The sequence below is a fragment of the Equus caballus genome, chromosome 31, assembly GCF_041296265.1.
Source record: "Equus caballus isolate H_3958 breed thoroughbred chromosome 31, TB-T2T, whole genome shotgun sequence".
NCBI classification, from domain to species: Eukaryota; Metazoa; Chordata; class Mammalia; order Perissodactyla; family Equidae; genus Equus; species Equus caballus.
In genome coordinates this window covers 12,352,485-12,369,130 of record NC_091714.1, presented here as the reverse complement: position 1 = coordinate 12,369,130, position 16,646 = coordinate 12,352,485, and the positions used below count along the sequence as shown (strand labels likewise).

The window sequence follows — 16,646 nt, the reverse complement described above, 5'->3', positions numbered from 1 at the left end:
TTGAGTTAGATGAACACAACTATCTGTGACTCCCTTGAGCAAATGATGCCCAGACATGGGAAGGGTGAATAGTAAATAGAAACCAGAGGAAAAGAATCTGTAAACTTTAACACCTTCCTTCTCCGGCTCTAAAACCTTCTTCTCAAGACAATATAAGGCAACATTCCTTATATTATCTAAAGAAACCCCAGAACATTCCACAAATGCAATATCTTTTTATTTTCTGCAGTATCTTTTTAAAAATTTAAAATTTTTAATGTCTTCATCTATGCCATCCCATAATAGGAAGGTTAGTGGGCTTTAACACGTTCTAACAATCCTACTATACTTGGCATTTTGCATGGAATTTGCAAATTACTTTTTGCTGTAAACAGTAGCTGTAGAATACTTCATGCTGAGAAGATTAAACGAGGCCCTTATCCCAAAATAAGCCTTTCAACTAAGTTAAAATGACTAAAAATTTCATCTTATGAAACGTTATTTGGATATTAAAACCTATCTCCAATGAAACACTGCCCATTGAAATCTTCTCAGGCTTCTACGAGGCACCAGGGTGTGAATGCAGGGGAGGTAGGATCAGGGGCTGCTTGCGTGATTTTGGTGAAGAGGACTTCTAACCTGTGAATTATGAAGAGCCTCTTGCATGTCCTACAGAGGTTAACACCTCTGCGTCGGGGGAGGAATCCACAGAGAAAGGGAGGACTGACAATCTTTGGGGCGGAACACTCAGAGACCACATACCATCCACCTTGCCCCTCAAAGTGCAAAAAGTCAGGGTCATGGATCACAAATTCAGAAGAGCCAATCGCAGGTATTTCAATGCTAAAAGTGACTAGAAAGCCTTTAGTCAGGCAGCATAAATGGGAACATTGACTGAGCAGGTTTCTAGAGACTATCAGAGGCATGGGCAGTTTTTTTAGGGTAAAGTAGACCCCCAGGGGCAATCCTTCCTTCTATGATGTCTGTGTGTCAGACAAGCTGATGGCTTTTGAAAGAGCTCTTAATCAGGCATAGGCAGTGACACCAGCAGAAGTATGACCTTCTAATATTGGGGTGCTGAGATGGAAGGAGCATCTAGTGTGAGGAGGGAGATTGGAGGAGGCGGTTGACTTGCTGAGGGGCAAATCCAGAAGAGGTACCATAGGGCTGTGCAGGGGATCCACAGTCACTGTGTCATGTGTGACTTGCTAGGCCATGAAGTCTCTGTGGCCATGTGCTTGCTCTTCCGGGTCTGGCCAGAAATGAAGGCCACCTCCAGTACCAGGCCCCTCTGCACTTAGCAGCAGCAATGGTGGGAGAACAGGGTGGAGCACACGGTGTTCTGCTAGTGTGGGAAGCAGAGGAAGAGCTGCTGGCAAGCCATGCAGGGTTTTGTAATTTCATAATTTCACCGACCACATCATTGCAGGTGTCGAAGAGTGTTTAACTTGCGAAAGTGAGGACCCGTTCCTCATGAATAAAGGGTTGGTTGCCTGAAGACCGGCACCCTAGGACTGAGTCTGCCATTTACTCATCCTGGGACCTTGTGCAAATCACTTAACCCTCTGAACATCTGTTTTCTCTTTATCAAATGGGACAACAGCACCGTCTCTATTGGACAGGACTGCTGTTGGGTCAAATTGATCATGCATGTGAATGTGCTTTGAAAATCGAAGCATGGGGAAAAAAGGCATCCATTTATAAAATAATTAATATGGGACAAACTAGTTTATAGACATCAAACTATATATGGTTAATTGGTCCGCCATTTTGTTAATATTTAAAGAATTGAAAATGTTGTCGTTGAGGGTGCTATGCTTCACGTGTTTCTCCAGTTTCCTGATGAAGAGATTACCAGTATTGGGCAGGTGCCGAATGTCACAACAGCATTTTATGGGATGTTTGAACCTATATGTCAGATGGGAAACTGGGGTCCAGAGAATTTTAAGGGCTGGCACATAGTCCCCTGATGACTCGTGGCAGAGCCCAGGTCAGACAGACCGACCACATCACACACTGTCCCGTCTCCCACACTGGCTTTCCTAGTGGTTTCCTTTTGGTCAAGCGTAAGTGAATTCTGGGTATCAAAAATATATATCCTAACTAATCCTACATAAACTGGATTGCAGAAACTGATTCTGAATGAAACTTAGATCTATTGTCATCCAGCATTCATTAAAATTCCTGCATCTTATAAACATATCAAGAGTACCAAGCAGAGTTAGCTAGGAAAAATAAGTATAATACTTCACAACCCATGTCACTTATTTTCAGTACTACTAAAAAAGCTTCATTATGAATTTACCACAGTGAATGTGCCTTTTCATATGTTCTATGCGTCCTTTAGTCCCTGCATGTCATGTTCCTCCATCCAAAGGACTTTCTGAGATTATTTTGAGGTTCACAGAGATAAAATCTCACACACTGAGCACAGTATGGACTTACCCTGCCCCGTGGATAGCCAGACTGATAAAGAAGATGATGAAAACATGGTGTGTGTACCAGAACAACTCATAGGAGACCTGTCTGATGAACTCGGTAGAAGAGGTCATGATCAAGATTAAAGCCAGAGAGATCATCAGGCCAGTAATGCCCGCGATTGTCGTTAGCAACTCAGTGGTTGTGTTCTGCAAGAAACAAATGCCATGACATTAATATCTTCGTTCTACGTTTCCATTTTAGGATCAATCCTTGTGAGCCGAAGCAGGGAACAATTCAGAATGTTCTAATCAGAATCATATTAGCCTAAAAGGATCCCCATACAACTCAAGGAGGGACTTTCTCGCCCTTTCCTCTCTGCCATCTGATGGAAGACATTCACTTTGCTCAAATTTCATCAAATGTCATTTCACGAATTACATTTTTTCCATCTATATAAATCATTTTTCACGTCTGAGTTATTGTGTTGAGTTGAAATTAGGGCAATATATGAAAATGCATTTTAAAGTAAAATACTGCAAAATAAATCTGTTTCAAGTTTTTAATTTTTAAAATAAAAATGTGGATCCCCATACTTAATTGAATTTTAACATCAATAAACACTTCTTTTGAGAGGTCCCTTAGGGGCATTCTTAATAAAGCAGCTGCACACTCTGTTCCCCTGGTAGTTATTCCTTGCTCTTGCTTTTTAATTGGAAGCACCATGACTTGCATTTCTTTCATGCCAGCTCAGGAGGCTTGGAATAAGGCCTCATAAATCCTACGTAATCAATAAAGATACAGCTATTCTTATCTGGTAGACACCGCCAAAAGGTCAGAATTCTGACCTGTGAGTGCAGGGGATGGTTTAGAATGAGAATCACAAAACATTTTGTTTTTATTGTGAGTTGCCCATGTTCTTGCCAAGTCATTAGTATTCATATATTGTGTTACCATCATTGAGACGCCCAGGAGCTCAATAAACTCACACTGTATCTTTTGTCAGTAAAATCTCATTAATTTGAGCTGCTTTGAGATCTCGAGGTAATTGGGACAGGGATTTCTCCACTGTTTATTTTTTCTTCATAGAGCAAAGAGTGGAAATAAAATTCAAAGTGGTATGTCTAAAACATTTAAAAGATTTTTTTTTCAAGTGTACACAGGCATTTTAGAAATCCATTTAGATCATATGATGTGCTACTTTCAAACCATTCTTCTTTGCTTATTAAAGCAAACACCCACTTTCTTTTTCTTATAACATATTTATTGACTGGTTTGAGTTGCAATGTATGCTCTAAAATAATCCCATTGCATCTCTTTAGAAATACTCTATAAAGTACACTTTGTGTTATTGATACTTATCTTTCTCCAAATACCCCAAATTAGAGGGTTTCTTGAACTTAATTAGTACTTACATAGTATATTGCTTCTAAAATTTTGAAATAACTATATTGGGAGTAGCTTAATCATCTTCTTAAATTGCTTTAAAAGTGTTTATAATAAATACTATTTACTATGTAGTCTCCTTGAAATGTTGTGATTTATTCTTGGGTGTGTGTAGCAATGAACTTTCCAGAGCCTTAGTGGGGAAAAGTGTTCACTCCAGTAGATGCCAGGTAATGGCTCAGCTGAGTGACCTCAAAGGCATTCCCACAGGCTGAGGGATCTGTAGTTTTATTTGTAACTGTGAAACATATGCTTTTAATTGCTGTCAGCTAAGAAAATGTAGCTCTACTCGATCAATAGCCTGATATTGGATACCATCTTAAGATAATTAGAGAACGCAGACAAGGAAGAATTTCCCCCAAAAGAGACTTTGAATTTTGCTTCTTCAAATAAGTTTGCTTGGGCAAAATGGTCACTTAAAGAGATGGCTTAGATGGTAATAGAGAGATTTCCATTTCCGGAGTGTGTTGTCTTAGGGCTCTTCTTGGGCAACATAGATTTTCTTAGCTTAGTCAACACGTGGGATGCATATTCCAATATGGCAGCACCTGGCCAAAGGTTTAGATCAACCAGGAAGAAAGAGGTGGGAGGTGGATTAAGCAAGAGGAATGTCTTTATCTCTACAGGTGGATTTCTGTGGCCACATTGTCAGTTTTCTTCTTGTTCCCCACGTGTGCTGGTACTCTGCGCACACGGCTAATTAGCATTAAGGATGTCACTAGCTATGCAGGTCTCATTATGAAATTAGCTACTTTGCCCAGTATCTGATTTGGCAAACCAGCTATTCACATGTGTGCCAAAATATGACACAGGAGACGAGATCCAGAAAACAATTTGCAAATTGAGAATGAGGACATCCAATTTATAATCCCCGGGTTTAGATGGCACTTCACCTTCTTTATGATTCTAACGTCAGCAAAAAAATATCCAATCATGAGCTGCTTTTAAAATTTAAAATATTAAGGTTTTAACAGATTATTGCATTCGCTGTTTAGGTGTATCATGTTTTCTATAAACTAATTAAGTGGCATCAGTTTTTCTCCTTGCCCATAACCTCTTAGCAACATTTGTTATAAAAAAAGAACTTTTATTGAAATGGTGAAATTGATGTTAGCATTAGAAGGAAGAAACTTGTTCTCTTGAACTCTTTTATTAAAAGCTTTTGATATACAGTGTTCCTGATAAAGGGACTGGAAAAGGATAGAGGAGAAACTGGTACCATGCAAGAACTCACAGTGTGGAAGGTCCGGATGGGGTTGAGGTAGCTCTCATTCGGGGCGTCGCCAAGTTTGGAAAGCGCAACCAGAAGTCCCTCTGCTTCCGCCGACTGGCTGGAGTGGTAGTGCTCCAGATTGCACAAATGAGCCACGATGTGGATGGCTGTGGCAGAGAAAACGACATGGGACACACGCCATATGGATTTCTTTCTTTGTAGTTTCTCAACAACACAATGCCTATATGGTCAAGTTTCTCTGTTCTGGTTTTGTAATCTCCAAAGAAGAGTGATTTATTTGCACATCTTTCCCAATGTCTTGAACGGAGTGGAGTGAAGACTTCTGAAGATATTGTGTGACTCACCACATTAATTTTAATTATATTAAGAAACAAAGTCAATCTCAATTCACCATAATTTGATTATAAGCATATGATCATTCTGGAAGTGAAATAGATATTATGATACCATAACATAAGTTAAGATATGTTCCATTATGTACATATTTTTCCCCAAGAAATCAGAAGGCATTATGCTAGAAAACTGTACATCATACACTCTGAAATATTTGCCTATGCTATATACGATAGATATGAGGAGAGATATTGTTTTTGTTCTCTTTTAGACATATTTCCTATTCTTCCTTTATACATTTTAATATATGTGTATATATACCCCTATACATATACATACACACATATATTTGCATGTGTTATTCCTAGAGGATTGAAATAAGCCAGTGTTTGTGGAACTAAACTTCACTGTGTATTCTTAAGAAGAAAACTCAGTTTTTGAACACTGGGATGTGGTGATGTGTAAATTCTAAATGAGGACAACAAGCTCAGGAACACAGCGCCACCTGGCCTAAGGAGCCTCTGCCCCTCACTACTCTTCCCTGTCTTGTGAAATCCGTGGGGAAGCCAGCAGTCACAACATCCGGGCAAGGACATCCTGATGATTTTCCTGCAAATGGAACTGCTGTTGGCGGGCCAGTTGATACCTGCCATTGGGATCAGATTCAAGTGTGAAATGAGAATTCGTTACCCAGGGTATAGATAATTTCCCAGTTGATACGCTTTTTTTTTTTTTTCGCTCCCACAGTGAAAAGTAGCAGAGGCTACTACTATTATACAGTCTCTACAAATTGTGGGCAAACTCTGGGATCCTCCAGGGCTCTATGTTGTGGGTTGAGATGTGAGAGTGAGGGAAAAAGGAACAGCAGAAACTTGTGAGAATATTGGTGTCATTTTGGTCCCTGTGGTCTAAGTAGCATATTTATTTAGAAATATCATCCTCTATTTAGCCTCTTCTCTCTGTCAGCTGAATTTCTTCTATCAGAGCCATTCCCTTTTCCACCTTGCAAAGTTCTAGTTATGCTTTAAGACCCAACTCAGAAGTTTTTTCTATTGAACATTCTTCAATTCCACAGGCACAAATGATACCTTGATGATCACACTTCCTAGGCATTATTGTTATGAGTATTTATTTATACCTACATTTCCCAATGGACTTTAAATCCTCAAAGCTTGTTCATCTTGAAACCTCAACACCTGGCACATTGCCTAGCCCCAGTAGGAACTTAATAAAGATGTGCTGACTGACAATGAGATCACAGAAAGAGAGAAAGGGTCAGAAAGTTGATCTGTAGATGCAATATTTTTGGAGGAATTTTTCTCTGCTGATATATGTATTTTTGCACATTTTTCTGCAGCCTTAAGTAGAAATCAAGTCAAATATGCTTTTGGTTGAGGCCCACCTAAGAAGGGAAAGCACGAGATAGTGGTTGAGTCTATGATATTGACTGTCTCCTTATGGATTCCATGGTGTTAGAACCCAAAAGTCAATGCATTTCTTCCTTATGTTCCATTTGTCAACATATGTAGCCGTGTCCATGAAGCATCTGCCTCGCTCAGTTTCAGGATCCACAAAGCTGGAAAAGCTTATCTAGTACAATTTCTTCTAATATGCTATATACAAAATGAGAACAAGCTGCTAAATTGAACACAAACATCACGTAGTATTCCTAATTGCTGTTTTCTGATAATTACCTTAAAGTTTAAAAAAAAAAAACAACAGGTACTGTTTCTCATAGCTAGCATATACCAAAGATTGCTACACTTTGACAAATGTTATAAATGCTTTAGGCGTATTATCTCACTTAATCCTCAGGTATTGGTCTTATTACCATTTTGCAGACCAGTATTCAAAAAGTTAAGGAACTTCTAGTCTATTAGTTACCGAGATGGGATAAAACCTTTTTAGCCTGATTCCAGGACCCTATCTTTGGACCTTTAAGTTATATTGCTTCTTTTCACTAATCTATGACTGTTATACCTTAGTTTTTTACTGAAAATTAATTTCTCCTATAGGCTTAGCTAAAACACTTTGAGAAGTTCACTTGGTGTCTTTAATGTAGAGTCAAATAGCTCCTAAGACTTAAGACTGAGCACAGCCCTTGGAGCCCTCACTGAAGGTGAGTGTAAATACTCCTTTTACGTTCCACCCCTTTATCCTCACTGCCCTGCTCCTAGCTTTCTTCCATTCTCCCTCCATGGACCAAAGCAGACCAGGCAGGGTGTAGAGCTGTTCTCATCACACAGACACAGACACTGGCTTCACACCAAATTAAGTGATGTGTTTACTATTACGTAATCCAAATGAGACAGTCAGAAAGGGAAGACAGGATAAATTTTGTGTCTTTTATATTCTACATCATGTAACATTCTCCTCTCATGTAATGAGTTGTTGATCACAATCTATTTTCTATTAGATTGATTTGCACAGGAGAATTTGACACTGCTCAACTAAATTTCAGTATATTTGTTGAAAGAGCACAGACATTGAACTAGTTATTTATTCTTATTGCCAGGTCTCCCATAACAGAGCTGAAGAAACAAATGAAGGGGTAGAAGAAAACCCAAGACACTTTTCAAGAGGTAGCTCCTGGCGGAATATGGTGAAAACTATTCTTTTGAGCTTTTTTCATGTACTTTAAAATTTACGTCTTAAATGTTCCTGTGCTCCAGCTGCCTCCATCCTGTTTTCTTTTCACAAGGAGGAGATAAAAAGTGGAATATCTTATTTTATTTATCTCAGGAATTCTCAGAGAGAAATGTTTGTCTAAACATTTTATTTCCTCTTAGATCAGATCCTAATTTTATTGTGATCTTGACTTGAACTAAAATTACCCCAGCTACCAAATATAGGCTGTTGGTACTTGACAGATACCAGGGGAGATATTGATTGTGTTCCTTTTCAGATATTACATTTTCCATTTTTCCCTGCCTACATTTTAGTTATTTTAATATGAATAGCCATGCCATTTACGTTTACAGCGACAGCTGCTTCAAGTATGTGATAAAATAGTGATGTGGTTGGGGCCGGCACTGTGGCCGAGTGGTTAAGTTTAGGCGCTCCACTTCGGCGGCCCAGGGTTCGGATCTCAGGCACGGACATGGCACCGCTCATTAGGTCATGTTGAGGAGGCGTCCCACGTGCCACGAGTAGAAGGACCCACAGCTAGAATATACAACTACGTACTGGGGGGATTTGGGGAGAAAAAAGCGGGGGAAAAAAAAAGAAGAATGGCAACAGTTGTTAGCTCAGGTGCCAATCTTTAAAAAAAAAAACAAACAAGAGTGTTCTGGTTTTATTTTTCTCTCTCTTAGTCATTGATATCATCGCATGTTATTAGATTGGATACTGGCATGGAGCAGAAAGAAGACTGAAGAGGATACCCCTCAGTTACCTCAGTTCTTTCAGCCTCTGTTTTTTTCATCTATAAAATGGGTGGGTGGGACTAAACCGAGAGATAGCTAATCTCCCTTCCAGCTGTCTGGCTCCTGTGTCTCCATCTGAAATTAACAGGGAACATTTATCATCTGAAAGGGATCTGTAACCTAATATGAAAGTAACGCAAACATGAAACTCATGTTTTAATATGTTTTCAAAATCAACACTGGCTTAAAGGGGCTTTTTTAAGTTTTGTGGCAAATCCAGTACTGTTAACTTCACAGGTGTGCTCTTCAAGGTGCCTTTGTGGAATTTCTGCCCAAAGACACACATTTCCAGAACCCACCCAAATGTGCCAGGCTAAAGATGCTAAAACTGGGTCTTTCCACAATTTTATTTTCTCACCAAAGTCCTTGTACAGTTAAAAGAGAGCAGCGATCTTGGAAACACTACAAATGCACATTTAATTGGTGTGTGAACTTCTGAGTTCAAATAAGGAGCTTTTATTGAAGAGGGAACAAAAGAAAAATCATAAAGGCTGCAATTAGAGCCAGTTGCCCTGAGAAAGTTCCTTTCCCTTCCTTCTTTCCTTCTTTTTATTTTTCAGGAGATCAAAGGAAGCATAATTGAGGGAGAATCTTGGAAGTGTGGTCAGTTCTTGCTATCTTTCTGCCTGCCTGTCAGTGATAACAGTCATTTTGGAGTTAGTCACCTCCTAATTAAGCAGTCTTTGGAAATAGGGATCCAGGAGCAAATCCTGGCTGTGCTTCTGCAGCCAGAATATGGCTCCAAACTTTCAAACTTGTAGTCTGATTTCTGCAGGAATGCGTGTTGACTATGGTGCCCTGTGCATGCTGCTCATTTGTAAATTGCATTAAATTGTGTTAGGCAGGACTGGGGATAAAGCCTCCTTTTGAGGTCCCCATGCTCAGGCAGAACTGGTTTAGTGGCAATTCTTTAGGGATCAGGGGCTATCCTCCACCATGGGGACTCCAATTTTTTCCCCCAGGACTCTTATTCTGAGCTTGTTTCTCTCAACCTGTCCCTGTTATGTTTACTGACATTTGTAAACTAATTTTACCAACTCATCAGGAGCAGCACATAGGTAATTGTACATCCCCGGAACCCAGCAGATGCAAGCTGCAGAATTTGCTGGAGAGAGATGCCTGGGTCACTATTTACAGCCGCCTTTGAAGGAAGCTCAGCTCAAAGTACCACCACTCAATTGGAAGGGTCTTCAAGGTCTACTGTGGACCAGACAGTCCAGAAAGATCCACATTAATAAGAAAAGAGAGGGTGTGAAACTATGATTTTTATACCAGTGGGGTTACAGGTCCCTGAAAATGATTTATTAGTGGTTGAAGCATGCTCCAGCAGCTCTTATCATCGGCAGGCAAGCAGGAAGGCAGGAAGCCAAGAGAAGAAGAGTTCCTGTCGCTGCATTTTCGGTGATGCCCTTGATTACAGATACCATTGTTTGCCTCTTCCCTCCTCCTCTCCAGCCTACTTCCACCAGGCTCTAATTACATCCTTTAATGATTTGACCAATTAAAGCCTGCAGTTCAACTTATAGGGGAACGGATGAGAAATTAGAGGCTGGCACGCAAACTTCGATGTGGATGTACTTCTTCCAAGGTTACACACCTCTATTAAGCCAGTCGGCTATTTGAAAAGCAGCATAATGGCCGATGCTAATAAAATAAGCATGGGGACATTTTCAGCTGCTCCCAAGTGAATACACCAGAAGGACAAAATGTGAAAAGCAAAGGTATATCTGTGAAACCAGGGCTTAGCATTTTTTTTTTCCTAAAAGCGCAGTTGCCAGCCGCATTTCTTAGTTAATGTGAAATGTAATAATTGCTTTGTCAGGACTCTGGAGAAGCAAAGAGCTTTCTCCCCACCCTCCTGCCTTTGCCCAGAATGTAACAACTGAAGCACTGCTGGTTGCCATGGCGGTGGGAGATGAGGAGCACTTTGCTCTCAAAGGCAGCCTGACCCTGCTCAGGAGCCCCAGGAGATGCTTGGGAGCCTGGCAAAGCAGCGGGTATTCAAGCAGAAGGGGGCCGGAATACTTGATTCTCGCCAGGGATTTGTGAGGGGACGAGGGAGAAAGAGCATCCGGCTTCTTCTTGTTGCAGCAGAATGTGAATTTATTGTCTTGGATGACTGGCATCATTTTGAATCTCTTCACTGCCCACCTTCAAGGTTTCCTGGACCCTGAACTGTCCCTGGTCCCATGAATGACTCTAGCGCTGTCATGTCTGGTGTGTTTCCCAGGAATTCCTTCAACCTCTGTTGCCTGCTGGTCAACTCCTACTCATCCTCAGGTTTGACCAAGTTTGTTGAGGACCTGTTATGTGCCAGGGGCCAGGAAAGCCAAGATGCCTAAGGCACAGTCTCAGCCCTTGAGGCCATCAGGGTCTGAGAAGTTTCACTATGTGGTAGGAGGTGTGACGGAGGCCCGCAGGTGAGGTGGACTAACAGCCCAGACCTCGTGGGTCAGAAGGAGGCAGGCCAGGCAAGGAGTCCTGAATGTGGTGACATCTCATCCAACGAAGAAGGAGAGGCAGAACATTTGAGACAAAGGGAGTAACAAGAACAAAGGCATAGACTGCTCAGGGACTGCCAGCAGTGTCACTCCAGAGGGGAGAAGCAAGGAGGTGTGACAAGAGATGAGACTGGAGTGGTGGGTAGGGCTCAATGAGTGGAGCCTTCCCGCCGTGGGAAACTTAGACTTGATTCTTTGCCATAGCAGCAAGTGAATGACCTTATAGGTTTCCAAGATGGCCGCTCCTGATGACTAGTCTGCACATCTCACAGAGATGAAAAGATTGCATTATTGTTCTTTTAACTCCACAGAGGGAAGGGCATAAGGAACTTATCTGAGATCACACAACCAATCTACTGTTGCAGGGATACCGAATAACTTGGTCATCTGATGCTAGTCCACTGCTGCCCCTACTAAATTATACTCCATTCTGAAAGCAGTACTGACCACACTGGTTTCAGAAGGTTATAGTTCTTACCAGAGTATCTTGCACATGGGAGACATTCAACACATATTACTGATGCATTTACGCTATCAGTATATTATCACACATGGAGAAGTATACATACCCAAAGGTTTAAGGAGAAAATTATTTCCTAACACAAATTTTCCTTTATTCTTTGCTTCCTTTTCTGATGTGTTTTGATACTGTGGGGTTTTTTTGGGTACCTTTTCTCTATAATATCTTTATAACTTTCTCTTAGAGTCCAATTCGCCTTGAAGCTATTGCATGGTGGTAATATTCTTCCTGCCATTTTATTGTGTTTTATCTCCTCTCTCTCTCTCTTTTTTTTTTTTTTTTTTCCTGGTGATGAAGACTGGCCCTGAGCTAACATCTGTGCCAATCTTCCCCTATTTTTTGTGTGTGGGATTCTGCCACAGCTTGGCTTGATGAGCAGTGTGTAGGTCTACACCCAGGATCTGAACCCAGGTATCCCCAAGCTGCCAAAGTGGAGTGAGTGAACTTAACCACTATGCCACTGGACCTGCCCCATATCTCCTCTTTTAATGCAAGAATTAAGGATTCTTAAGATTTTTGTGTGTGTGTGTGTGAGGAAGATTAGCTCTGAGCTAACATCTGTTGCCAATTTTCCTCTTTTTGCTGGAGGCAGATTGTCACTGAGATAACATCTGTGGCAATCTTCCTCTATTTTGTATGTGGGACACCCCGACAGCATGGCTTGATGAGTGGTGTGTAGGTTCATGCCTGAGATCATCCCAACCCGTGAACCCCGGGCCCCTGAAGCAGAGCGTACCAACCTAACTACTACGCCACCAGGCCAGCCGCAAGATTCTTAAGACTTTAAAGGAAGCCCAAAGAGGTCTTAAATTCCGTTCTCTGAATAGCCTTCCAAGGAGCAATCTAGACACCACCCATAACATGTGGACGCCCCCCATGAGGGGGAACTCAACACCCTCAGGGACAATCATTCTAACTTCAGATAATTTTCAAGGTCTGGAAAAGACCTTGATTTCTGAGCTGAAATCTGCTTCCTTGAGTCTTCATTCCTTCATGCATTCACTCATTCATCAAAGGTTATTGGTGCCTGTGTGTGCTCAGCACCATTGTAGGCCTTGGAATGCAAAGATGAATTGGCCTTGGTCTTTGCCCTCCATCCCTTAGCTGCTTTTCTTTAGGACATGATGTCCTTTTACCCTTGTCTCTTAACAAACTACAAAGACCTTTTGCAAACATTTCCTGGGTTGGTTTAATCTGGCGTTGAAGACAATTGATGGAGAAATCTCCCGCCAGTCTCACCACACACCCAGAGTTGTGTTAATTGGCACTCGGGCCCCGTCTGTCATGTCTTGTTGCTTAATTAAATCCACATTTGTTTTGAGTGTTCTTTTCGCTCTGCTCTTTTTTATGCATGAGAGGATAAAAACAAATGAGGAAAACATTTTATAGTTAAATTAGTTTGAAGGAAACAGCCTCAAATCATAACTGTTTATCGTTCAGATAACCTTTTATTTCAATGTATTTGTTGTCCAACAAAACCACAAGCCAGCTGGATATTGCCCTTCTTTTCTATTTTACCGAAGTCTAACCTTTCCCTTGGATGCTAATTTCTGGTGCCTTTCTCTTGATTTCTCTTGTTTTCTAATTCAAGAAATAGCAGTAACACTTTATATGCCTATAAAGCTTCATATCTTTTCAAGATCCTTTCATATCCACCAGCTCAATACTCTCCAGAGCTTTGTCCACATTGTCTTGCTTTTCCTTTTTCTTTGTACTGCCCATCACACCCTTCGATAGTCATTTTCCTACCACCATGAATGAGATTTTGAATATAGGTCAATTTTATTTCGATGGGAATTATATTGAATAACACAGGGTTCAAATTGAAGGCTTGGTAGGGAAAATTGTGTGAGTATAAATTAGAAATTTAAAAATCCACTTATGTAAGGTTTATATGGTCAGATGGAAGGCAAAGCTTTCTTTAACCTAAGGTTGAGCCTTTTGTTGAGGGGAATAAGCAGAACTGTAAAGTCAAACATTAGGTATTGTAAGATCCATCAGGCAATTAACAATAAGCACTTACTTGCATTAACAGCCATCCCATAGGCGACCAGTTTGTGGAATTTGAGGTTTTTGTCTAATTGCCTTCTCCATGGTCCTCTACAGCACTAGAGTATGAAAAACAAAAGTCTTTTGAAAAGTGAAAAACCATAGTTGTGACAGTGTCTTAAGAGTTAAGAGAACAGCACTCAGATTCTGCCTCTCAATTGCTGAAGCTGGGGCTACATGACACAAAAATGAGTGACCGTCAATTAGTCCAACAGGCAAAATCAAATGATTCTTACTGGCTTTGCCGAAATTTCAACTCAATAAATGTGATTGAATTAGTAGTTTCCCTGGCTATAAGTCAAAACTCTAGAATAAACCTGGTAATATCCATGCCTCAGCTTATTTGGAAAAGGAAAATGATAGCCATCATCCTCATCGATATGGTTTAAGTAGTCAATAAATTATTCCTTATTGCACAGAGACAGGCACTATTTTCATCTATATCTAAATATTCATAAAATTATGATAATGATTATCAAATAAATTATTTCCTCTACTAAGGGTTAGTGAAGGTCTCATTTTTCTGTACAACATGTTTTTCTATTTAGCAGGAAACACAGGGAAATATCCAACACAGTGAAATCAATATAGTTAGGAAATGTCCTATTATGTCTGCTAGCAGTTAAAATCTACATAGTAAATTCTGCGTATTGTGATTGTGCTTTTTGGGGCTGAGAACTCAGAGAGATGTTTCCTCAGTGGCATTTGGCTCATTTGCTTATTTGTCTCTTTTCAATCAGAAATGGTAATAGTCCAAGCTGTTCCAATACTTCCATCTTTACGAGTCAGGTCAATTTTACTAGACTTACTTTCCAGATGGAGTCAGTGCATCAGCGAAAACTTGAGTAATGAGTCCACTGTCAGGTAGGGAGTCAATGGCAAAAGCAAAAGTCATATCAGATGTACCGATTTCTGATTTTCAGTGTTAGACATTGTGTTCTCTCTGACCAAGAAACAAACCTCAATCTAAATGGGATTATTGGGAATTTCATATAAAGTACTTCTCTGTTTTCCATGGCACTTATATTAGTAAGTCATAACGACTGAAATTATTCCAAATATTTTAGTACTTACGATGCTTGTCCCTCTGATGAATGAAATAAGGTTTCGGCTGATTGGTAATAGAATTAGCATGCAGTTGAAATTCAGGCATACAGCAGAAGCTCGTGCCCAAGCCAGTGTTGACTGCCCATATATAAAGACACGAGAAAGAGATACAGTGACAATAAGGAAGCTGGGGAAAATAAATGCATTTTGTTTTTTGAAATCATAATGCGTAGTCACCAACTTTACTTACACCCAGAATAACTCGTGTGTAAAGGAAAGACTCTTCCTCTTCGTACCAACAGAAGGTGTCGATAAACAGATATAAATTCACTCCCAGCCAGGAGACCTAGAGAAGAATGAAAAGAGACCCCATCAATACAACCTTCCACTTTTCTTCTATTCAAAATCACTTGGGGTTCTTCTTTCAAAGTGAAATGAAGAGCTTCTCAATATTAATCAGAATTATTCCATATACATATTTCTCATAGATTAGTTTTTAACAGTGATTATAATGGTAAGAAATTGTTGCTAACTTTATACTTTAAGGAATTTAGTGAAGAGTACATAACCTTCCTAATCAACGTTACTGTAACGTTTTAAGTCAATGATGTCAAGAAGGAGGAAATCTTTAAAAGCAACTCAGAGAGTGCTCTAGAAAAATTCCAATTTCAGAGTCTAATTCAAAGACTTCATTTGATTTAGAAAAACATTCATACATTATGCAAAAACAAACTACTTGACTTTAAAAATAATTAAAAATGAACTCAATCGGAAAACAACTTTGCATCATTCTGTAAAGGTAAATTAAATATATCTACTGAATGTTTTCTAACAAGTTTTAGTCTTTTAACCAGTGTAATACTTCAAGCTATTTAGTATGCCTGTACAAATTATCCTAAAAATCAAAGACTATTTAATATATATAGTTATTTAAAGTTGAATAACAAAAATGATACTTACTACTAATATGATGGAGAGACTCTCATTGAAAATCCAGCATCCCATCATGATAGCTTTGCCCTTTTGCTGTCGTCGAATTATTTCTTTCATTCACCTGAGCCTGGATGTTGTGTTCTGAGTAAGGGCTTCCCTGGTAAATTATGTTGTCTTTTTGTCGGTGGAAGCACCTACTGGGAGCAGCTCTCGAGGAATTTCTAATTAAGGACTTCTTCCCAGCGGCACATCACCAAGCTGACATGCCTCATGACCTGGGTGAATACAAGGCACGTCTCTGTCTAATGATTCCTTTCTTCAAAGATTTCATAAGAAAAGAAAGCTTGTTTTATTAAATTCTCCTCATGTACTTTATACTCCATTCATTTTCTAGATGATTGCAGTCAAGATGATAATAAGTCTTTATGTAAATTTGAGAAATAACCTAATTGCTGAAGGTTGGATCCAGCAAAACACTTCTCCTGAGCTTTCTCTACTTTGTTTATTTTCTCTTCTTTATTTCCTTTTCCTCTCTTTAAAAAAAGTCTCTGTAAAGATATAGAATGGTGGGTAAAGAAATATGAACTAAACAATCTTTCAGAAGATGTCAAAGAAAAGAGAAAAATCACATACAGGAGAATGCTCATAAATCTAAAAATATGACTGCACAGAATGCAGCAGGTTATTTTTGTGGGATAGATGAAATAAATCCTATTTTTTTCCTAATCCCACTAGGTGCACCCATGAGGCAAATGAGAATA

General features: G+C 39.8%; 1 protein-coding gene across 1 annotated transcript in view; it reads right to left on the bottom strand.

Annotated features, from left to right (window-relative positions):
• NOX3 (NADPH oxidase 3) overlaps positions 1–15,960 on the bottom strand; it is a 57,373-nt gene extending 41,413 nt beyond the window's left edge. The window contains exons 1-6 of the mRNA XM_001493342.3: positions 15,913–15,960; positions 15,203–15,298; positions 14,980–15,090; positions 13,880–13,964; positions 5,078–5,223; positions 2,425–2,606 (exon numbers count right to left, since the gene is read on the bottom strand). Of these exons, the coding sequence (XP_001493392.3) occupies positions 2,425–2,606; positions 5,078–5,223; positions 13,880–13,964; positions 14,980–15,090; positions 15,203–15,298; positions 15,913–15,960 (668 nt within the window). The remainder of the gene's footprint in view (positions 1–2,424; positions 2,607–5,077; positions 5,224–13,879; positions 13,965–14,979; positions 15,091–15,202; positions 15,299–15,912) is intronic.
• Between the last annotated feature and the right edge of the window lie 686 nt (positions 15,961–16,646).